Below are 25,739 nucleotides of genomic sequence, written 5' to 3'. Positions count from 1 at the left end.
TATACTTAACATAGAAAAACTTACATATATTTTGTGTGCATTTTGATGAATTTAACTTATGCATAAATCCATGATACCATCGCCACAAACAAGGCAAAAACATATCCATCACCTTCAAAAGATTTCTTGTGTCCCCTTGCTGTTTTTTAAATGTAGAGTATTTACCAAAATAAATAATATAATGGGAAATACAGCAGTATCAATATAAAATGATTGAACTCTTGCAGGGAATACTTTCTGACCATAGTGAATTTAAACTAGAACTAAATAATAGATTACTAAAAAATCTCTAAAGGCTTGCAAATGAAACAAGAAATTAATGCTCATTTTGAACTAAATAACACTTAAAATACAGCGTATCTAAACTTCTGAGATGCCAAAAAAGCAGAGCTGAGAGGTACATTTGTAGCTTTAATTGTACAAATTAAAATAAAATTAGTTTGATTATAAATTATCTAACTCCAAAAAAATATAGTTGTAGATTAAATTAAAAGACTAGAAAGTAGGAATAATAAGAAATAATATTGACTGCCAATAAAATACAAAACTTACACATAAGAAGAAAATCAAAGTCAAAAGTCAATCGCTTGAAAAGTTAAGTGAAAATGATAAGCCCCTAGCAAAACTGATATCCTACCACAAAAAAAGGAAAACAAATTATCAAAGCATTTATTGAAAAAAGAGACACCAGGAGATGGCCTGGTGGCGCAGTGGTTAAGTTCGCACATCCGCTACTTGGCGGCCCAGGATTCGCCAGTTCAAATCCCTGGTGCGGACATGGCACCGCTTGGCACTCCATGCTGTGGTAGGTGTCTCACATATAAAGTAGAGGAAGATGGGCATGGATGTTAGCTCAGGGCCAGGCTTCCTCAGCAAAAAAGAGGAGGACTGGCAGTAGTTAGGGCTAATCTTCCTCAAAAAAAAAAAAAGGAAGAAAAAGAAAAAAGAGACACCATCACCGCAGATCCTACACACATTGTAAATATGACAAGGTATATTCTCAACTAACTTATGGCAATAAATTTGGATAAAATTAATAAATTTCATGAATAATAAAATGTATCAAATGAATAGAAAAGAAAATCTAAACAGCCGTTGATCTACTGGTATAATTGAGTTGGTAAATAAGACTCCTTAAAAACAACCAACCAGAAACTCTATGATCAGATGGCCTCCCTGAGGATGTCTTCAAAAGTTTTAGTGCTGATGTTAAACAAATTCTTTTAGAAAATATAAAAGGAGGGGCTATTTCTCAACTTGTTGTATGGAATGAGATTTATGCTAACCATATGTTAGCAAAGAGGATTCTGCAATGTATCAAAATGGTAACACGACATGAGCAAATAGGAATTCCCCCAGGAATGCAAGGGGATTTTACATTTGGTAATCAATCATCATCTACCATATTAAAAAAAGGAATAGCTGCTGAAATACATTTGGTAAAATTAGAACCCATTCACAACAAAAGAAAAAGATAAAACTCTTGGGAAACTAGACGTAAAAGGGAACACCTTTAAGAAATTGTTGCCCACTCTAGGGTCGTGAAGCTATTCTTTTATATTTTCTCATACAAGCTTGTTTTTACCTTTTGGTGATAGATCTATAATCCACATTAAAATAATGTGTTTGATGTGAGTTGGGGGCCAGTATTTTTTAGGTCACATTAGGTAGGCAATTGCTTCATGACACTCATTTAACAGGTTATTTTTCTTTCACAGAATTACTGTGGTGCCTTTGTTGTATAAATCAAGTCATCACATTTCTAGAGCTTTCTGGGCTCTTTTATGATCATTGGTCTGCTTGTTTGTCCTTTCACCAACACCACATTGTCTTAATCATAGCTTTATACTAAATCATCAAAAATGTTAGTGTAAACCCTACTACTACTTCTTCAGACTGATTTCGATATTCAGTTAGCAGACATGTGATATCTGGTTGTATCTGCTCCTGTCTGAAATGTCCATGGAGACATTTGGTCCATGCCAAAAGGTCCTGTCCAAAAGCATTTGACACAGACCAAGTATACTCACCAATATTTTGGACAGGACCAAATGGCAAGGACCTTTTGGCCTGGACCACATGTCTGATGGACAAAATGTCTTATGGACCTTTTGGACAGGACCAAATATCAGGGACCTTTTGGTGTAGACCAAATGTCTTGTGGACATTTTCAACAGGATCAAATGTCCTGCAAGGAGGCATTCTAAGTCCTCTGCATTTCTGTTTTAAAGTCAGCTTGTCAACTTCAACAAAATCTGGTTGGATTTTGATTGTTTTTTTTTTTTTGAGGAAGATTAGCCCTGAGCTAACATCTGCCACCAATCCTCCTCATTTTGCTGAGGAAGACTGGCCCTGAACTAACATCTGTGCCCATCTTCTTCTACCCTACATGTGAGACACGTACCACAGCATGGCTTGCCAAGTGGTGCCACGTCTGCACCCGGGCCCCCAATTGGCGAACCCTGGGCCGCCGAAGCGGAATGTGTGCACTTAACCGCTGCGCCACTGGGCCGTCCCAGATTTTGATTGGTTTTGAGTTGAATTTTTAGGTCAATTTGAGGGAGATTGACATCTTAACAATACTGAGTCCTCCTATCCATGAAATGGATAAACATGTCTCGTAATAGTCATACAATGTAAGCAGTGAAAAGAGCCACTACTGTTACATTCAACATTGATGAACCTCAGAAACTATATGTCGAGCAAAAGAAACCAAAAATAAAACAGTATTTACTTCATGATGCCATCTTTATTGAAGCTAAAGTGTAGGTAGAGGTAAACAAGATTGTTAAAAGTCAGAACAGAAGTTGCGTTTTGTGGAGAGGTAATGCCTGTAAACCTGCTCACGAGAACTTTCTGAGTGATGGAAATATTCTGTATCTCACATCATGTGGTGGCTATGCAGGTATGTGTCACAAACACCCACTTTGCAAATATGTGTGTATATATATATATGCACATATAATGTGTATAAATAAATTATGTATATGAATGTATATATTTGTAAATATTCTATATTTACATATATGTATATAAAACTGCAACAAGTCACTTAAGATTTATGCACTCCACATTAAATTATTTAAAAGGCATGAAACCGTCACATGAAACAAAATGCTATTAATAACTTCAAATGGGCAATAATCAAAAGAGATAAAAATGTTTTAATTTCAATTATTAAAAATAAAAATTATCAGATTGCTTGCTCTTTGTTAGTTTCAAGCTCATATATAATACCACAGAAATTTTAACCCTAAAGAGTAAGAAAAAGAACAGAATATGTCTCCAAAGGAAAATTGATGCGTGAATATTAACATAAAGCAGCAAAATAGATTTTTGAATTTGAACTGATTCATTATTTAGGATGAAACAAAATTTTACTGGCTTTACATAATAAACCTGAACTCATATGTACCTAACCAAATACCTATAAAATACACAAAGCAAACACTAAAATCTACTGGCAGGAATAATCATACTTGGATAATTAATTTATTAGACCAAAAACTTAGAAAACGTGAGCAGTATTAAACAAACTTTATCTAAAAGGCATATGTAGAATCTTGATTCTTAAAATTAGAGACTGGAAGTTTTTACAAAGCATGCATGGCAGGCACATTTTTAGAAAGTAATCCTGTGTTGCACAACAAAGGAAGTCTCAATCAATACTTACTACTTGTCTGCAAATTTCTCAGTCTAGTGATTGGCAAATAAGAAAGCTTTAAAAATGTCAGTTGCTGTTATTATTATTTGGCAGCTGTTGTCCCAAGCAGGTATTATTAGCCAAGTAAACTTGTCTGCTTAGTTGTAATTTTTTTCCCTATATATATATATATAAAAATCCAGTGCTGAATTTTAATTATTTCATTACTTTATTTTCAAAAAGTAGTTGTAGCAACATCCTGTAGGAAATTCTTATACTCCAGTCCATACCTTTTTCAAGTTTTTCATACTTTACATACATTATGGACTAAATTGTGTCCCCCTAAAATTCATGTATTGAATCCCTAAGCCCCAATGTGACTATATTTGGAGACTAAGCCTTTAAGGAGGTAATCAACATTGAAGGAGTTTGCAAGAGTGGGCTCCTAATCAGATAGGACTGATGTGCTTATAAAAAGAGGAAGAGAACCAGAGATGTGTTATCTCTGTGCGTGCACAGAGGAAAGCCCGTGTGAGGACACAGAGAGAAGGCGGCCTTCCACAAGCCAGGAAGAGGGTCCTGCTGGCACCTTGATCTTGGACCTCTAATTTCCAGAACTGTGAGAAAATAATTTTTTGTTATTTAAGCCAATACAGTCTGTGGTATTTTGCAATGGCAGCCCGGTCCGGCTAATAAAAGTCCAATGTGAGATTGTCACAAGAAGAATGTAAAGAAATGTCATCTTGGGCTGGCCTCCTGGCCAAGTGGTTAAGTTTACCTGCTCTGCTTTGGTAGCCCAGGGTTTTGCCGGTTTGGATCCTGGGCGCGGACATGGCACCACTCATCAGGCCACCCTGAGGCGGCGTCCCACCTGCCACAACTAGAAGGACCCACAACTAGAATATACAACTATGTACTGGGGGCTTTGAGGAGAAGAAGAAGAAAAATGATAAAGGCATTTTAGTTTTGAAAATACATTTTAAACAACTGTGGAAAGTCAGCATTTTTATCATCAGTCATTATTACTATAATGTAAATTAATTCAATGGGTTAATTTATGATTTTTTAAAAATGTATAAAACATTCATATGAAATATCATCTCCAAATAATTAAATTACAAGTGAACACAACCTGCTAATGATTTGACACTGTATATGCACATGTGTGTGTCTTTAAAGATTTTATTTTATGAGTCCAAATATAATTATAACTATTGTTATATATAATTAACAATTTACTGGGGCAATTTTTTTCTTGGCCTGATGCCACCAAATGAACCATACATTTATGTTTTGGTAAAATTTCAGATTTCACTTTTCTTGTTTTTCTTATATTCTAATGGTACTTGTAACGTATTAGGCTGATATGAATGGCACTTCTGTGGTTAACGTGTTAGATGCCTCTATTCCATTTTATCATGTGACTATTTTTTATAACTATGTTATTCTCCAGGTAAATGAATTCTCTTCTAAAATGTACTATTATGGTTTTTTTCTAGCACCCCAGAGCCATAAGTTTGGAATCACTTGCAGTTATTATAGCTCAGCTACTGAGCCTCAGTATGGGGATAGCCTATGATGATATTAACAAATGCCAGTGCTCAGGAACTGTCTGCATAATGAACCCAGAAGCAATGTAAGATGCTTTACTTTTATATGCTTTACATATATAGTTTATATGAAAAATAACTGGTGTATTTAGTTTAAGAAAGTCTAGGCTGTTAAAATAATTACTAAGGGTCAAATATAAGCTGTGACCAATGACCCCTAGATGAAAATACATGTTCCAATGCCCATGCTGCATATTGATCTCAATATCTCTTGTAATCTATTGTCACACTTGCCTCCTCATATGTGATCTAACTCTGCATTTATCATTATGCTTACTTGCATGACTTTATTATTTAATGAATGATTTGATAAACCAAATACAGGCTTGTGATCACTATTTAAGAATAATTTATTAGTATGGCCTTGTCTGCATGCTTTCCTTCATTCTGCCTTGGCCTGAAGTCTTGACATCTATTGACTTCAAAGATGGTGTTATTTAGCCTTTTCTTTGTCACTAGAGAAGGGCTTTTGCACTATCCTTATTATGCCTCAAAGATCTAGTGACTTTGTTTGCTATTATCATCATTATTCTTAGAATAGACCATGAGATTTTATAGAATTAGGGCCAAATAGTCAGGGGATTAAGGGAAACCATCATCCAGTCAGTGACTGGAGCCAGCCTCTTATCTTTCTGATGGGCAATTCTTGAAGACGTTTTCTGCTTCTCAGATTTCTTAGAAAATCAAGCCCCATTGTCTACAGCAGCAAACTTGATAACATTTCACTCTCTCCATTCCTTCACTCCTGCTTCCACAATCATTTCCTAAAAATACTTGCACTCAATTTTTATCTCAGGCTCTGATTTGAGAGGAACCAATATAAAAATAGTTATCCCAGAAGTGGTTGTAGAAAACAAACTTTTATGAAATGATTGTGAAACTGGATCAATAAATGATCTGATGGCAATGAGGATTTCTTTGACTGGAGATGATGTTCAGAGAGGGTACTGGAACAGGTCCAGTCTGTGATGCAAGATGCTTTATTCTTTGGTATTTATGACCATTAAGATACAATAAAACTAAAGATATTCCTGGTAGATCCTGGTAGAATCTCTGAGAAGTATCAATAGGAAATTTGTGGTGCAGACCCCTAGCGTTCTCTTACAGCTCCTGGTGGGTGACTGGAACCTTGTAGAGTTGAACATGCATCCAGGAAATAGTAAGTAAGTGACTATGTTACCTAAGTTAAATATTTTCATCTTAATTTGGGTATTTTCAGGTCTACAAAATTGTAAGATCAAGTGAGCATATTAATCTATCTGATGACTAAATGGTATATCTGGGAGGAAGCTATAGATGGTCCCGAGAGCATAAGTAAATAACATGAACAGAGCTCCCAGATCCCCATGTCACCTACATCTGTTACATCTCTCTCAATATTTTTCAATCACTTCACACCAACAACCCAATGGGAGTTCCCTAAAACTGGCTGCTAGAGGAAGAAAAACCTGTTTTGTTTAAAGAACAGTTTCTCTCAATATGTTAACTGGAATATAAAAAAATTTACTGTTCCATAATATTCTCCAATTAGATTTTAAGACCTTAAGACAACTGGGAAATGGTAAATGTCCTAGTGAGCATATTTACAAACAATACATTTAGTTTTCCATCTTGTTTGAGAGAAGTACCAGAGATTGGGATCAACATAGCCTGAACAGTGGCAAATGACTTGGGTATTTGATCAAGGATCTAGGTGCTATAAGATTGGACATTTAGGGACAAGGAATTGTGAGAAAGAGGATGTGAGTTGATTTAGAGTAGGCACAAAGTATGTGGATCTTTATATATTAAGTTCAAGTCTCACCAGTGAGTATTTACTTCACAAGAAGCATTCAGTGACCTGGTCAACATATTGAAATCCATGAATGTCAACCAGCTTCTTCCCTAAGCTATCCATTAGTCATCCCCTTCACAGGAGCAACCTTCAACCACTTTATTGGAATACCAGCTTCCTGGCTGTCTAAGGACAGTTCCATTAAATAGTCTGTACACTTCTTTGTGGTCTCAGCAGACTGGAACCACTATTACCTTCTGAATAAAACATACTTATATTGACTTTTCCTCATTCTCTCTTTCTCCATCACTGTTCCCTTAACCCTGCTTCCGTGGGTTACATCCCAAATGAATTTCCCGTAAACAAGTTTATGCTTTGCTTTTTGTTTGTTTTTCTAGTTAATCTAAATAAAGATGGTTAACATTTTATATAGTTCATATTAATAATGTTGAGCACTGCTTATTAAATTTTTATTTACCTTTGATTACATTACAATGTTTTTTTGCAAGTTTAAAACAATTTTTACAAGTTTTTTACAATGATGATATTACATTGCTTATGATTCTGATTGTAATGATGATAATGGTTATAATGGTAAAGAAAAGATAGGAAGGATGAAAAGATCTTAACTGTTAATAGCTCTTTGGACCCTCTACCTCCTAAATATTGTCAAGGTATTCTCTGTTCAATTTTGAAATAGGTTATTTTGTTGGGATTCCTGAATTATTCTCATCATGGTCTGGTTAGAATCTTTCAAAACGCAATATTTCCTCAATCTTTTTCTTTGGAGAAATTATTAAGTGTAAATAGATTTGTCTTGGTTGTTTTTTCTAATTATATCTGTTTATATGACTTTGAAATTTCCAATGTTTGTGGCAAGCATGTAGAAATTTTATTGATTATTTTGTATTGAATTTATATCCTACAGCTCTGCTAAGTTAATTCTGGCACTTTTACTTTAGCTTTATTAAAATTTTACACGTGTAACAATCATATATTATACACACAGTTTTACATTTTCCTTTTAAGTCTTTATATATATTTTTTAAATTTCTATCTTTTTGTCTTATTGCAGTGGTTAGGACTTCCAACACAATGTAAAATGAAAGTGGAATATGTGGCTTTTTTGCTGTGCTTCTGATTTAATGGCAAAATCTTTCCTCCTTCACTGTTAAGTCTGTTAGGTGGAAATTTTTCATACAGGCTTTGAATCAGATTGAGGAAGTTCTTCTTTATTCCTTGTTTGCCAAAGTTTTCATCATAGATATATTTCGTCACACATTGAGATGATCATGTAATTTTTTTCTGCTTTATTCTGTCGGTATGTTGAAATACATTTTATTGATTTTCTGTTGTTTAAATAACCTTATTTTCTTGGAATGAACCACATTTGGCATGCTGCATTATCCTTTTAATGTATTTATCCTGTTTGTCGCTGGATTTTTTTTTTCTAACATTTGCTTCCTTATTTATGAGGGACATTGGTGTTTAGTTGTTTTATCTTTTAATTCCTTTGACTGATTTCATTGTCAGGGTAATTTGGGCCTCATGAAATTTTCTAAAAGTGATTTAGGAAAATTGATATTAATTCTTCCTAAATTATTTGATAAAATTCACCAGCAAAGCCATCTGGACTTAGACTTCTCTTTCAAGGAAGGAGTTTAGTAATTAATTTTTAAGATATGAGGCTACTTAGATTTTTATTATTTTTGTTTTTCTAATATTTTCATTGAAATTGCTTAATTTGTCATAAGGTTTTTTGTATTCTTCATTTATTTTCCTTTAAAAGTCACTAGAATTTATGGTGATATGATCTTTTTTTATCTCTGATACAGATAATTTGTGTTTCTCTTTTTCTTTCTTAATCACTCTAACTTGGATTTCATCAAACTATTTGATTTTTTCAAAGACTATATTTTCATTTTATTGACTCCTGCCCATCACTTGTCTACCTTATTTTTTCTTTATTTATGTATAGCTTATGGTAAATTTGTTCTTGTTATTCTCCATAGATTTTTTATGTGAAAGCTCAAATAATTGATTTTAAACCTTCTTTCTTTTTGTTTAAGAATTTTGAAGCTATACATTTACTTGTAACCAACATTTCAATTACTTACCACAAAATTTGATATTTTATATTTCTTTTTCATTTAGTTGAAATATTTTCAAACTTTCTTTGTGTTTCCTTCTTTGTCTAGTGGATTATTTTAGAAACATGTCAGTTATTTTTGAACATTTGTGGATACTCTAAATGTCGTTTTGTTATTGATTTCTGATTTAATTTTGGTTGTCATCCAAAAATATATATTTAGATGTACATCTTTTGAAGTTTATTGAGACATTTAACAAAAGTGTTTTTTATCTCTTTTCCATTTTTCCTTGATTCCCTTTATGCTGTAGAAGTTAAAAGTATGTATTGAGTGTTATTTTTCTGTTTTTGGTTAGTAATTGAGATCCCTCTGATAATTTCTTCAAAGTTATATTTGAAGACAGGTTTTATTCATTTCATTTCTGAGTGTTATTTCTTCTAAAAAATGCAAAATATTGGACACATGTTTACTTTATGGATTGAGGAAAAGATGCTCCATTCTATTATTCTCTATCTCATTGTGATGAGAACATTCCATCCTGTTGTCAATGTTTTGCAATTTTTTGGTGGGGAAATGAACGTCTGATTAAAACAGTAATGTCCTGATTGAGATCAATTATCTGACTGATTAGGCCAATTATCTGACCTTTCTACATGTCCACTCCTATCTTTACAAAAGGCTAAGAAATGTAGGCATCATACAATGAAGCCATGTATTAACTGAACATAAGAGGCTCTATTATCATAAGGAAGATGATGGGAGAATATGGAAGAATAGAGAATGGAAACATCCATCAAATCTGGGCAGAGATTCAAAATGCAAATAAATTCTCCAACTGGACATAATTATGGTTGATGTTTTCTTTCTAATGACAACATTAGTTTTTTTTACCAGAAAGCCTTTTTTACCCTGTAAGCAAGTTAACACGTAGTAAACATATCTTGCATTGCCTGGTTCTTAGTAATATTAAAGTTCTATTGCTTTTTCTCCTTTTGGTTTCTGGTATTTAGGTAGAAATCATCTGAATTATTGGCAAAGTAGTAATAAATCCATTATTTGTGGTTACTATAACAAATGAGTATGTTCAAGGAGGATGTGACCATGAAAAGAAAAATACCAAAATTGGTAGTTTGTTCAAAAATCTCTAATTTGTTTGAGGTCCTCATGGGAATAACACTTTCCTGTAGTAATCTAAATGACTAGGTTTTGAGTCTATTGCCTTAAAATTCACTAAGTCCATGTTATGTATATCTAATTACTAATTATATACATTCACGATTATATTTTTTACATGTTAATACTATTCAGAATAGTAGAAATTATAATGAAACAGCAACTAAAGAATCTACTATTTAAAACACATGGTTTCAACCATACACTCATTCATTTTTTAAAAATAATCATTGTGCTCTTAACTTTGTGTTAGTGAACAAAACAACTGGAATGTTTTTCTCCTGGAGCTAAAAATTAGTAGGACAAGCTAATCAATAAATAATTAAATAAATAATATTCCAGTTGTGGATAAATATTTTGAAGAAAAATAGTTGTCACAAAGGGAATAAAGAGAGGTAAAAGGGTGGCATCTTAGATTTGTGCTTAGAAATGTTATCTCTTTGTAAACACTGAGTAAAGAATTGGATATTGGACTCTAGAATTTAGATAAGTTTATATTAGAGAAATAAATATTTGAGTTGTCAAGTACAGCTGTTATTTAAAATATAGAACTGGATGAGATTGCCTATGAATAAATATAAAGAAGGGAAAAGCCCAATCTCTTTTGTTAATACAACGGTATTATAATATTTAGAAGTCATGAAAGGAAAAGGAAGCCACAAATGAAATAGAGATGGAGCACTTTGTGAGGTCAGATCTTCAAGAGAAAGCAGTGTCACTAATAAGTGTAATACAAAAACCAATAAAATTTATTGATTAGTTATTTCTAGTAAAAATATTTAGCATAAATTCTTGCTCAATTGACTTCCCATGCACACAAAATAAAAGTTTGACGCTAACAAAATTGAGCATTTTGTATGTTGTGGAATGCTATTAAATAACTTTATTCTGAGGCTAGGTGGTTTATGGAAGCAATGCTTACAAAAAAATTGAAGTTTGATGCATTTTTAGTCATTTCAGTGGTGTGAAGAACTTTAGCAACTGCAGCATGGAAGATTTTGCACGTTTTATTTCAAAGCCAAAGTCCCAATGTCTTCAAAATCAGCCACGTTTAGATCCATCATACAAAGATGCAGAGTGTGGTAATCAACAAGTGGAACAAGGAGAACAATGTGACTGTGGGAGTGAAGAGGTTGGTACTAATTTGGAAGAATATATGCCAGAATTACATAAAAATTATTAATTTTTGTAGTGTTACATTGCCATTTCCCCTAATTTGTCAAACTCACTTTTCTACAAAGAAGGCACTAGGGATTATAATAAACTAATGAGTGCACTTATATATTGGCATATGGACTCAGTGGTTTATAGATTATCTATATGGTGATTCTCAAGGTCATTAATCCCATAGCTGAGTTGACCTCGGTTTACACTTACCCTGAGTATATTCTTCCCTAGGATTTCTTCTTAACCTAAGATCCTCTGCCATTCAGAAAGACAGAAATAAAGCTTTTACAATTGAACAAGAAAACATAGGAGACACATTTGTGGCTTTGAATATTTTAAACCATGTCAATCTTTAAGTCAAAAAAATTTGAGCTATACATAAGCAATAAAAGCCAGTTTTTCCAACCCACAGAAATCTTAGTCAGATAAAGCTGCTAGATTGGAGGGAGGTGAAAGGGTAGAGATAAAGGGAATAAAATGAAGAAGACAGAGACTGTGAGACTAAGAGTGAGTGTTATGGACCTGACAGAATCAAGAAGACATGAATGGAGTTCAGTGTTCCCTACTGCAACAGTCAAGGTCATTCACGTGTACCCTCTCCAACATGAAAAGTGTGTTTTCAGATACTTAGTTGGGTGATGTGCTTTTTCAGGAATTATTCCCCAGTACCTACTTGTTTTTGCTTGTTTGGATCCAAACGAAAACACCTTGAAAGTTTCTAATAAAAATTGAGAGTAGTGTGTCTTAGCTCTGTTAAATGTCATCTAATTGAGTCCCACGCCCCTGTGATATAACTTCACCTCTGGAATCCCCCATAGTTAGCAATAGCAGTGACATTGATTTGGCAGAATAGTCCTGTAAAATAATGCAAATTTACTGTGCCCTAGTATCATGCTATAACTCATTCAGACTACTGAAATCCATGATTTACTTTTGTGTAACTCACTGAAATTTTTTTGCCCAACTAACCATATTTCAAATCCCTGGAAATTTAAAAATGTGAATGTGTGTGTGTGTGAATACACTGTCTCTCTAGCCCTCTCCTTACTTATTTGTTGCTTTTATTAAGCTTAATAATAGAATTTTTAAAAGCAGAATCACTGGGCATAGATAGATGAATTATAGCATTGAACTATACATAATAAGATACAGAGGAATGTTATAAAGGTGATCATTTCCATCATGTTCAGAAATACTATTTTCTAGCTCTTCATATTTCAAGAATTAAAAGTAAAGCAAACTTTGAATATCCCATAAAAGTTACAGACATTAAAATTGAATAGATTCATAAAGGTTGATTAAGAACTAGTCACTATAATGAAATTGTTAAAATCATAACTTCTGTTTATTTCATATCTTGTATTTAGCTATCTCTTTGTCTACAAGAGCCAGAGATCTTCTTGGTATCTTGGCTTTGGTGCACTCCAGGGCTTTGGAAAATCCTACTACCAATAGAGTGAAACCTACTCTAGGGACATAGCAAATACACAGTCTCACACATAGTAGGTAACCAATCAGTGTCTGTTAAATGAGTGAATAAGTGGCTTTTTTCTCTGTTTGCACACTTGTAAGTTAAGCATCTATTTGTATATTATATAATATGTTTACATCATTAAAATACCTATCCAATGTAAATAAAAGATACTTCAGAGCATTTGATTTTCTTTTCAGGAATGTGCTAGTGATGCATGCTGCGAAGCTGGTACATGTAGACTATCGGCTGATTCAGAGTGTGCTGGAGGAGAATGCTGTCATGAATGCAAGGTAAGGGCCTCTTCAAAATTCCATATTACCTATGTAACAAAGTTATCATTCTTTATAATATTTAATATATAATAATTATAATGTTCACATTCTGCTTTATTCAGTATCATTTGCTTGCTCCCATCAGTTTAAGGCGAAAGGAGAAGAGTGTAGGGCTACCTTTGATGAATGTGATCTCCCTGAATATTGCAATGGATCATCTGCATCATGTCAAGATAACTTTTATGTTCAGGATGGGCGCTCATGTTCAGAGAATCAATGGTTTTGTCTGGAAGGAAAATGTAGGAGTGGGTTAAAACAATGTGAGGATACATTTGGTGAAGGTATTTATTATAATTTGATTTTCCATATATGTGTTTTTCTGGAAACTGAAAAGAAATAGATGTTGATATATAATTGTGATTTTTTAAATAAATGTGACTTCTAGTTTAAATATTTTAAAGGATTATAGAAAGAGAAGAGGAATACTATAAGGAACAAAATCATGCAAGTTGTCTGGGTTTAAAATTCAGAATTATTTCCACAAAATAATAAAGAGAAACATTCAAAGTCTATGGGATCTGCATTTAGGACAGAAAAAGGAAGACTGAAAACCATCTACACTTCCCTCCCTCACCCCATCTCTATGGTTTTCTTAGTAATTATAGAATAAATACTTATGGCTATGGACATTAAAAGGGTCATAAATATAAGATGGCATATGAATACAATTTAAACCAAACATACAGACACCCACAGACAAATGCACATGTTCATACTGGGGAACTTCAAGGATGACTCATGAAAAACCCAAAGAGAAGTCATGGAAATCCAGGACCTATGAAATCATTTAAAAATGGTATGAACTAAGGTTGAAAACAAAAAGGAAAGCCATGGTACAAAATATACATAGAATCATTTGCTGAAGAAAATGGAAACAGCAGCAATGACAACAGTATTTCATGTCCATATCAGAAGAATCAAGAGCAATTGACAGAGGAAATATTTAGAATATTCATAGAAATAGCCAGGTGGGTCAATTCTATTTCAAGTGGAATAGGTAGCAATGCCAACTCTAATGTCTGTGTAAAAGGGAGTTGTAAAGTGATTATCAACTCCCAAAATGAACATTCAATCAGAATGACTATTGGTTTGAAGAAAGGCCACATAAAGACACAAGGAAAGAAACTTATAAAATGGGAAAGTGCTCTCCCGAGGAAATGGGTGATTTGGAACCACAGTGAGGAAATTTTGAAGAGAGAAAGACATATATATATATAGAGAGAGAGAAGAGATAGAGATAGACATAGAGATGAAATAGAGATAGACATAGAAATGAGATAGAAAGAGAAAGTAAGAGAAAGGAAAATAAGATTTTGAATTGAAAGGTATACTGTTAAAGTTTTTTTAGAAAGTACATTGGTTAAATCACTGAAAAGGTAGAACTTCTGTTTAATCTGACAGGTGGAATTGAGAAATTCACCCCAATACTAAAATGATAGATACAAAAATGGGAAGTATTTGCATTTACTTTCCAAATTCATCTCTGTAAGTATTGTCAAAAAAAGGGGAGACTAAACCAGGAGAGGGAATAATTAAGCCAAAAGACAGGATAATCATAGAAATTAGTAAAAGCCGTTGTTGACTAATATACATACATAGAGAAATGAAAAATTGGTATAAATCAAATATTCGTTTTATAATCTAACTACAAGAAGAATGATAAAATAATGTGAAACTAAAAGCTAATAAAGGGAACAAAATAAAGGCAATGAAAATATTTGATTAACACAAAAGAAGGCAATAGCAGTGAAAAAAAAGAACATAGAATAGGAAAACAAATACTAAGGCAGATGATTTATATTTAAATATTTAGCAATTACATTAAAACCTGTATTAAATATTAAAGTTATGGAAAGGATGTAGTAGGTAGTGACAGATGCAATCACAAGAAAATGACTAGAAAAATCAAGAAACATTGTGTTGATGACATTTTTAAAGCCATTAGAATACAGTGAAACCAAAGAAAACTAATGGTCTAAACTTCCACAGGAGGGAAACTTTGCATATATTAGGGGACTACTGTCAGCCATTTATGTTCCTAGGGACATTGCAGATTCTGAAAGTTGAAGATCAGGCTTGGCTTGGGCAGAAATCTTCTACTAGAAAAAATGATTAAAACGTTTTAGCAGTTGGAATTTAAGGGGTTGGAGGGGGGGTTGTCAAGACCGTAGACCATTGTTTTTCCATGAGGCATTCTTGGAGCTTGAAAGCTGCTCAGGAACTTGGTCAATTAGGTCAAAAACATTAAAAAGACATTACAGGGGCCGGCCAGTGGTGAAGTGATTAAATTCACATGCTCCCCTTAGGTGGCCAGGGTTTGTCAGTTCTCGTATCCCGGGTGCGGACCTATGGACCACATATCAAGCTATGCTGTGGCAGGCGTCCCACATATAAAGAAGAGGAATATGGGCACAGATGTTAGCTCAGGGCCAATCTTCCTCAGCAAAAAGAGGAGAATTGGTAGCGGATCTTAGCTCAGGGCTAAGCTTCCTCAAAAAAAAAAAAAAAAAGACGTTACAAACTTCCCTGTAGTCACAAGATGGTCAAAGACCCAATGGTGAAGGAATCTTGCATCCAGAAAATCTTAGTCTTTTCCTAAAAGCTTTTGTTACATTTTGAAGTACTTGTATTAGTGTAGGCTGGGAAATTGTTCTGAGATTCTCTAAAGGTTACATATTTATCCCTGGCAGACTTTCAGTGAAGAGAAGATAAATGCTTGCAAAGCTCTCAATCAGTAGCTTGCAAGGTCCATACCCAAAATAAAGAGGTAGATCCAGAATCAAACTACACATCAGCCCTTAGCCATTTAATTGCTTGATTGGATTTAAGTGATTACTACCTCACCCAATCTGCCCAACTCAGGAGAGGGAGTCATTAAAAAGATAAGATAGAGAATGGAAAGAAGCAATAAGATAAGAACCAATAATTTTCCAAATGGAATAGGTCAACTCCCAAATTCAAGATAGTCTAAGAATCTTAAGAAGGATGTCTTTAAAGAAAAAAAAAAACACATAAAGACATCATAGCAAAACTGCTAGAAAATAAACAGAGGAGAACAAAAACATCTGGGGCATTTGGAGGAGACACAATGCCTTTAAGGGAGCAAAAAAGAAACAGACTTCTCATTTCTCAACAATTACGAAGCCAGAAGACAAAATAAAGCCACCTCTCATGGGCTAAAAGAAAGGAATTGCCCACCTAGGATTTTGTAACAAGCAAAAATACCCTTCATGTCTTTTCAACAAATGTACTTGAACAACTGTATAGTCACAGGCGGAAGAATGAATTTGAACTCCTACCTCATACCAAACACAAGAATTAACTTGAAATGTATCATAGGCCTAAATGTAACAGCAAAAACCATAAAACTTTTAGAGGAAAACATTTGCATAAATCTTAGTGACCATGGATTAGGCACTGCTTTCTTAGATATGACACCCAAAGCACAAGAGCCAAAAGAAAAAGCCATGAATTGGACCTCACCAACATTTTAAAAAGCTTTTGTTCTTCTAAAGATATCATCAAGAAAGTGAAAAGAAACTCAAGGAATGGGAAAACGTATTTGCAAATCATATTTCTGATAATAGAATCGTATACAATATATGTAAAGAACTTGCTCGACTTAATAAAAAGACAAATAGCCCAAATTAAAAAATAGGCAAAAAATTTGAATAGACATTTTTCAAAAAAAGACAGAAATGGCCAGTCACAGGAAAGATGCTCAGAATCATTTGTCGTTAAGGAAATGCAAATCAAAACCACAACAAGATACTTGTTCACATTCATTGGGATGGCTATAATTTAAAAAAGACAATAGCAAGTGTTAGGATGTAGCAAAATCAGAACTATTGTGCATTACTGCTGAGAATATAAAATAGTGTAGCTGCTTTAGAAAACATTTTGGCAGTTTTTCAAAATGTTGAACATAGCAATTTTACCCCTGGTATGTACCCAAGAGAATTGTAAACATATATCCCCAAAAAACCTTATATACAAATGTCCATAGCACCATTATTCATAACAGCCAAACGGTAGAAACAACCCAAATGTCCATCAACTGATGGATAAGTAAACAAAATATGTAGTATTATTAGGCAATAAAAATTAATGAAGTGCTGATATTTGCTCAGTGTGGGTGAATTTTGAAAACATTACGCAAAGCTAAGGAAACAAGTCACGAAGGACAAGATATTCTACCATTCTATTTATATTAAGTGTACAGAATACACACAAATATATAGAGACAGAAAGAAGATTAATGCTTGCCTGGGACTAGGGAAGGGGGAGAGGGAAGGAATGTGTTTGTGTCTGTGTTGTTTGATATGTATCCAATTTAATGTTACGGCATATTGATAACCACCTTAGCTGTCACTATTTAATACTCCTGAATGGAGGGCAATGCAGTATCTGCTATATACTAAGAGCTTGTTTGGTTGGTTTATTGGCTGGTTATCTTTAAACCTAAATGTGTCAATGTCTCTCAGTTTTGTCTTCTATTCTCTTGGTTACTTTTCTCTACCTATGCCAGTCCTACACTGTTTTAATTTCTCTGCCTTTATAATTATTCTAACATCTCAAGGCAAGCCATCTTAGCTTTTTATATTTCTTCGTATATCTTGACTTGGCCTTCTGTTCTTCCAAATGAATTTAAGAACCAGATTTATAAATTAATTCATACATTAATTTTCATTGAGTTGATGTCCATGTAATACTGAGTTATTCTGTGATCTAAAGGCTGTGAAGTAGTATCATGTAGTTTTGATTTGCACTTACCTGATGACTAATGATGAGCATATGTTCACGTGCTTATTGGCCATTTCTATATCTTCTTTGGAGAAATGTCTATTTAAATCCCTTACCAAGTTTTTAATTGGGTTGTCTTTAAATTATTGAGTTGTAATAGTTCCTTATATACTCTGGATACAGGTTTTTTGCCTAATTCATGTTTTGCAAATATTTTCTCCCATTTTGTAGATTATTTCCTCACTTTCCTGATGACCTCTTTTGAAGTACAACGTTTGATTTTAATGAAGTTCAATATATTTATTTTTTTCTTTTGTGCTTGTGTTTTAGGCATCATATCTAAGAAAACATTCCCCAATTCAAAGTCCTGACTTACTCCTTTGTTTTCTTCTAAGAGCTTTATAGCTCTTGCTCTTAAATTTGGTTCTATAATCCATTTTCAGTTAATTTTTGTGTATGGCATGAAAAATTGTTCCAACTTAATTCTTTAGCATGTCCAGTTGTCTCAGCATCACTGTTGAAAAGTTGACTATACCCTCACCTAATTGACTTGGCACCTCTGCTGAAAAATCCTTGACCATAAAAGTAAGGGTTTATTTCCAAACTCTCTGTTCTATTGCATTGAGCTATATGTCTATATGCTTGTGTCAGTAGCACACTGCCTTGATTACTGTAGCTTTGTAGTTTGTTTCAAATCAGGAAATTTGAGTAATCCAACTTTTTTCTTCTTTTGAAGATTATTTTGGATATCTGGATCTCTTGCATTTCTTGAATTTTAGAATCAACCTGTCAATTGCAAAAAAAGGCAGCTGGAATTTTGGTAGTAATTGTGTTGAATCTGCGTATCAATTTGAGGTGTAATGTTATATCAACCATATTAAGGCTCCCAGTCTATGGACATGGAATGTCTTTCCAATTATTTGGATCTTCATTTAAGTTTTGTATAGTTTTGTAATTATCAGTGTACAAGGCTTATATTTCTTTTGTGAAATTTATTTCTTGATATTTTATTCTTTTTAATACTGTTATAGATAAGATTTTTCTTAACTTCATTTTTGGGTTGTTCATTACTCCTGTATAGTTATCAATTGATTTTTGTGTGTGTAGCTGTAGTTTATTTTATTTTATTTTTTATTGTGATAACATTGGTTTATAACATTGTATAAATTTCAGGTGTACATCATTATATTTCGATTTCTGTGTAGATTACATCACTTTCACCGCCCAAAGACTAATCACAATCCAGCACCACACACAGGTGTCTAATCACCCCTTTCACCCTCCTCCCTCCCCCCTCCCCTTTGGTAACCACCAATCCAATCTCTCTTTCTATGTGTTTGTTTGTCATTGTTTTTATCATCTACCTATGAGTGAGATCATACAGTATTTGACTTTCTCCAACTTATTCACTTAGCATAATACCCTCCAGATCTGTCCATGTTGTCACGAATGGCCAGATTTCATGGTTTCTTAGGGCTGAGTAGTATTCCATTGTATATATATATATATATATATATATATATATATATATATATGCCACATCTTCTTTATCTAATCATCAGTCGATGGACACGTGGGCTGCTTCCACATCTTGGCTGTTATGATAATGCTTCAGTGAACATAGGGGTGCATAAGTCTCTTTAAAATGTTGATTTCAAGTTTTTTGGATAAATACCCAGGAGTGGGATAGCTGGGTCATATATTTCTATTTTTAACTTTTTGAGAAATCTCCATACTGTTTTCCTTAGTGACTGCACCAGTTTGCATTCCCACTAGCATTGTGTGAGGGCTCCCTTTTCTCCACAAACTCTCCAACATTTGTTATTTTTTGTCTTAGTGATTATAGCCATTATAACAGATGTAAGGTGATATCTCATTGTAGTTTTGATTTGCATTTCCATGATGATTAGTGATGTTGAGCATCTTTTCATGTGCCTATTGGCCATCAGTATAACGTCTATGGAAAAATTTCTATTTGTACCCTCTGCCCACTTTTTGATTGGATTGTTTGCTTTTTTCTAGTTCAGTTCTGTGAGTTCTTTATATACAAGGGAGATTCACCCCTTGTCAGATATGTGATTTGCAAGTATTTTCTCCCAGTTGGTGGGTTGTCCTTTGGCTTTAATCCTGGTTTCCCTTCACCTTCCAGAAACTCTTCAGTCTGATGAAGTCCCACCTATTTATTTTTTATTTTGTTTCCCTTGTCTGCATAGACAGAGTATTCGAAAATATCCTTTTAAGACTGATGTCAGAGAGTGCGCTGCCTATATTTCCTTCCAGCAATTCTATGGTTTCAGGTCTTACCTTCAAGTTTTTGGTCTATTTTGAGTCTATTTTTGTGTATGGAGAAAGATAATGTTCTACTATCATTTGTTTTGCATGTGCCTGTCCAATTTTCCCAGCACCATTTCTTGAAGATTTTGCCCATTTTTTAACTGGGTTGTTAGTTTTTTTGTTGTTGAGATGAGTGAATTCTTTGTATATTTTGTATATTAACCCCTTATCAGATATATGGTTTGCAAATATCTTCTACCAGTTGTTAGGTTGTCTTCTGTTTTGTTGATGGTTTATTTTGCTGTTCAGAAGCTTTGTAGTTTGATGTACTCCCATTTGTTTATTTTTTCTATTGTTTTCCTTGCCTTGTCAGATATGACACTTGAAAATACGCTGCCAAGACTGATATTGAAGAGCGTACTGCTTATGTTTTCTTCTAGAAGTTTAATGGTTCCAGGTCTTACATTCAATTCTTTAATCCATTGTGAGTTAATTTTTGTGTATGATGTAAGACAATGGTCTACTTTCATTCTTTTGCATGTGGCTGTCCAGTTTTCCCAACCCCAATTATGGACGTTTCTTTTCTCCAATGTACGTTCTTGGCTCCCTTGTCAAAAATTAGCTGTCCGTAGACATGTGGGTTTATTTATAGGCTCGCAATTCTGTTCCATCGATCTGTGTCTCTGTTTTTGTGCCAGTACCATGCTGTTTTGGCTGCTATAGCCTTATAGTATATTTTGAAATCAGAGACTGTGATACCTCCAGCTTTGTTCTTTTTTTCTCAGGATTCCTTTGGCTATTCAGGGTCTTTTGTTGTTATATATAAATTTTAGGATTCTTTGTTCTATTTCTGTGAAAAATCTTGTTGGAACTTTGATAGGGATGGCACTGCATCTGGAGATTGCTTTAGGACGGATGGACTTATTAAGTATGTTAATTCTTCCCATCCAAGAGCATGAAACATCTTTTCATTTCTTTGTGTCTTCTTCAATTTCTTTCAATGATGTTTTATACTTTTCAGGGTAAAGGTCTTTTATCTCCTTAGTTAAGTTTATTCCCAGGTATTTTATTCTTTTTGTTGTGATTGTAAATGGGATTGTATTCTTAATTTCTATATCTGTGACTTCATTGTTTGTGTATAGAAACACAATGGATTTTTTATGTTGATTTTGTATGCTCCAGCTTGACTGTATTCCTTTATTATTTATGTAAGTTTTTTAGTGGATTCTTTAGGGTTTTCTATATATAAAATCATGTCATCTGCAAATGGTGACAGTTTCACTTCTTCCTTTCCAATCTGGATCCCTTTTATTTCTTTTTCTTGCCTGACCGCTCCAAGACTTCCAATACTGTGTTAAATAAGAATGGTGAAAATGGGCATTCTTGTCTTGTTTCTGTTCTTAGAGGGATAACTTTCAGTTTTTCTCCATTGAGAATGGTATTAGCTGTGTGTTTGTCATATATGGCTTTTATTATGTTGAGGTACTTATCTTTTATACCCATTTTATTCAGAGTTTTTGTCATAAATGGATGCTGTATCTTGTCAAATGCTTTCTCTGCATCTGTTGGGATGATCATGTGATTTTTATTCATTTTGTTAATGTGGTATATCATGTTGGTGATTTGAAGATGTTGAAGCATCCCTGTAATCTCTGGGATAAATCCCACTTGAACATGGTGTATGATCTTTTTAATGTACCATTATATTTGACTTGCTAGTATAATGTTGAGGATTTTTGCATTGACATTCATCAGTGACGTTGGCCTGTAATTTTCTTTTTTTGTGTTAGCCTTGCCTGGTTTTGGTATCAGAGTAATGCTGGCTTTATAGAATGAGTTAAGAAGCTTTCTCTTCTCTTCAATTTTTTGGAAGAGTTTTAGAAAGATAGGTATTAAGTCTTCTTTCAATGGTTTGTAGAATTCTCCAGGGAGGCCGTTGGCTCCTGGCCTCTTATTTTGGGGCAGGTTTTTGATTACTGTTTTGATCTCCTTACTGGTGATTTGTCTATTCAAATTCTCTATTTCTTCTTATTCACTTTTGGAAGGTTGTATGATTCTAAGAATTTATCCATTTCTTCTAGATTGTCTAATTTGTTGGCATATAGCTTTTCATATAATTCTTTCATGATCTTTTGTATTTCTGAGGTGTACGTTGTAATTTCTCCTCTTTCATTTCTGATTTTATTTATTTGAGGCTTCTCTCTTTCTTTTTGCTTGGTGAGTCCAGGAAAAGTTTTGTCACTTTGCTTATCTTTTCAAAGAACCAGCTCTTAGTTTCATTAATTTTTTAATTGTTTTTTAAGTCTCTATTTCATGTATTTTCATTCTGATTTTTATTATTTCTTTCCTTCTACTGATTTTGGGCCTTGTTCTTCTTTTTCAAGTTCCTTTAGCTGCTCTGTTAGCTTGTTTCTTTGACATTTTTCTCATTTGTTGAGGTAGGTCTGTATAGCTATAAACGTCCCTCTTAGAATCGCTTGGCTGTATCCCATAGATTTTGGCATGTTGTATTTTCACTTTCATTTCCTTCCACATATTTTTTGATGTTTCCTTTGATTCCTTTTGACCCAATTGTTTTTCAGTAGCATTTTGTGTAATCTCCACATATTTGTGGTTTTTCCAATTTTCTTCCTGTAGTTGCTTTCCAGTTTCATACCTTGGTGGAGAGAAAAGATGCTTGGTATTATTTCAATCTTCTTAAATTTGTTGAGACTTTTTTTGTGATCTAATATGTGATCAATCCTGGAGAATGTCCCATGTGCATTTGAAAAGAATGTGTATTCTGTGGTTTTGGGGTGGAACGTTCTATATTTGTCTACTAAGTCCATCTGCTCTAATGTGTCTTTTAAGGCCAATGTTTCCGTATTGATTTTCTGTTTGGATGGTCTATCCATTGGTGTAAGTGGAGTGTTCAAGGCCCCAACTATTATTGCGTTACTGTCTGTGTCTGTTAATAATTTTTTTTCTAGATTTAGGTGCTCCTTTATTGGGTGGATAGATATTTACACGTGTTGTATCCTCTTGTTGGATTGTTCCCTTTATCATTATGTAGTGTCTTTCTTGTCTCTTGTTATGGTTTATGTTTTAAAGTCTATTTTGTCTGATATATGTATTGCTACCCCAGCTTTATTTTCTTTGCCATTTGCATGGAGTATCTTTTTCTATCCCTTCACTTTCAGTTTCTGAGTGTCTTTAGGTCTGAAGTACGTCTCTTGTATGCAGCATATATATGGGTCTTGTTTATTATCCAGTTGACCACCCTATATCTTTTGATTGGAGCATTTAGTCCATTGACGTTTAAAGTAGCTATTGATAACTATGTACTTATTGCCATTTTGTTATTTTTTTTCTAGGTGCTTTAGTCGTACTTCTCTGTTCCTTTCTTCTCTTGCTCTTTTCCCTTGTGGTTTGATGGCTTTCTTTAGTATTATGTTTGGGTTTCTTTATCTTAATTTTTTGTGCATTTATTATAGGTTTCTGGTTTGTGATTATCATGAGTTTTCTATATAATAACCTATGTATATAGCAATCCATATTGAGTTGATTGCCTTCTAAGTTTGACCTCTTGCTAAAAGTTCTACTGTTTTACTTCCATCATCCCACATTTTGTTTTTGATATCATATTTGACCTCTTCTTCCTGCATGTGTATCCATTACTGTCTTATCATTGAAATAGGTAATTTTAGTATTTTTGTCTTTTGACCTTCATATTATCTTCATAGGTGATTGATCTGTTACCTTTACTGTATTTTTCCCTTTACCAGTAATTTTATTACTTTTTTTGGTTAATTTTCTTATTCCTATTTGTGTTCTTCTCTTTCCCACTTAAAGAAGGCCCTTTACCATTTCCTATAAAATTGGTTTCTTGGTAATAAACTCCTTTAATTTTTGCTTGTCTCTTAAACTCTTTATCTCTCCTTCAATTCTGAACGGCAACCTTGCTGGGTAGAGTATTCTTAGCTGTAGGTTTTTCCTTTCAGCACTTTAAATATATCATTCCACTCCCTTCTGGTCTGTAAAGCTTCTGCTAAAAAGTCAACTGATAGCCTTATGAGGTTTCCTTTATATGTCACTTGTTGCATTTCTCTTGCTGCTTTTAGGATTCTCTCTTTAACTTTGGACATTTTAAATATAATGTATATTGATCTGGGCTTCTTGGGTTTATCTTGGTTGGTGCTCTCTGTGCTTCCTGTACCTGGATGTCTGTTTCCTTCTGTAGGTTAGGAAACTTTTCAGCTATTATTTCTTCAGATATCTTCTCTGTCCCTTTGTCTCTCTCTTCTCCTTCTGAGACATCTATAATATGAAAGCTAGTGTACTTGATGTTGTCCTAGAGTTCCCTTAGCCTGTCCTTGTTCTTTCTAATTCTTTTTTCTTTTATCTGTTGCTTGGGTGATTTCCTCTATTCTTTCATTCAGCTCACTGATCCCTTCTTCTGTATCATCTATTCTGCTATTGAGTCCCTGTAGTGAATTTTTCATTTCCAGTATTGTAGTCTTCATTTCTGATTAGTTCTTTTTTATATTTTCCAATTATCTGTCGAAGCTCTCACTGAGTTCACCCATCTTCTCCCAAGATCAGTGAGCACCTTTATACCTTTTTGTTTGAACTGTTTGTCAGGTAAATTGTTTATTTCTGTTTCATTTCTTTTTCTAAGGTTTTTCCCTGTTCCCTTGCTTGAAATGCATTACTTCTCCTCCTCATTTTGCCTCTTTCTCTGTGCTTTTATCTATGTATCAGGTGAGTCAGCTATGTCTCTTGATCTTGTGGAGCCCTAGCACAGTTGGCTGCAAGGTCTGATAGCACCTTCATGTTGCAGTTTTTCTGTTAAGTGAGTAGGTCCCCAGTGTGGCTAGTTGATAGGCTCAGGGGCTTATAATTGCTGTAGGCCTCTGGCCTATAAGGCTGTTGTCAGCTCTCTCATGCTTGCAGCTAGTAGGGCTGGCCGCAGGCATTGGAGCCCCCAGTTGTTTCATGCTTTGGAAGGTGGGGGCAATCATTTCTGTGGCTTTTGGAGGATGCACAAGTCTCTGAAGCTGACAGGTCCCATGGCCCACTGGTCCACACACACTGTCAACACAGTCCTGGTCCTTGCACACATCCTTATCCCCTGAAGCAGACCAGTCACCCCACTGCAGAGGCCCCCACACACTCTACCAGGGCCTCATACACTCTACCTCTTCATAGCTCACACCCTACCCTGCAATGTTGGACCCACTTGCCTGCCTGTAGAGGATCCAGGCACCAGTCTATGCAGGCCCACAAGTTTCCCAAGGGCTTTCTATTGGGTGGGGCCAGTCCTTAGGGTGGGCCTCTTACTCTGGCTGAGCTGTATTAAATCAGTGCTCTAGGTTGCTGGGCAGACCCTGGGCTAACAAGCCAGTGGAAGAACTCCAATGGTGTCTGCCAGCTTCTGTGTCAGCACACCTATACTAAGTCACAATAATGGCTGTTGCCAA

The 25,739-nt window shown here is 34.3% G+C and overlaps 1 protein-coding gene across 1 annotated transcript in view; it reads left to right on the top strand.

The window, feature by feature from the left end:
• ADAM2 (ADAM metallopeptidase domain 2) overlaps nucleotides 1-25,739 on the top strand; it is a 151,009-nt gene that overhangs the window by 81,544 nt on the left and 43,726 nt on the right. Inside the window, exons 11-14 of the mRNA XM_070499715.1 lie at nucleotides 5,143-5,279; nucleotides 11,242-11,422; nucleotides 13,129-13,221; nucleotides 13,349-13,544. Coding sequence (XP_070355816.1) covers nucleotides 5,143-5,279; nucleotides 11,242-11,422; nucleotides 13,129-13,221; nucleotides 13,349-13,544 — 607 coding nt within the window. The remainder of the gene's footprint in view (nucleotides 1-5,142; nucleotides 5,280-11,241; nucleotides 11,423-13,128; nucleotides 13,222-13,348; nucleotides 13,545-25,739) is intronic.

This window comes from Equus asinus, chromosome 27, assembly GCF_041296235.1.
Source record: "Equus asinus isolate D_3611 breed Donkey chromosome 27, EquAss-T2T_v2, whole genome shotgun sequence".
Classification (NCBI taxonomy): domain Eukaryota; kingdom Metazoa; phylum Chordata; class Mammalia; order Perissodactyla; family Equidae; genus Equus; species Equus asinus.
This window is presented reverse-complemented; position numbering and strand designations above follow the sequence as displayed.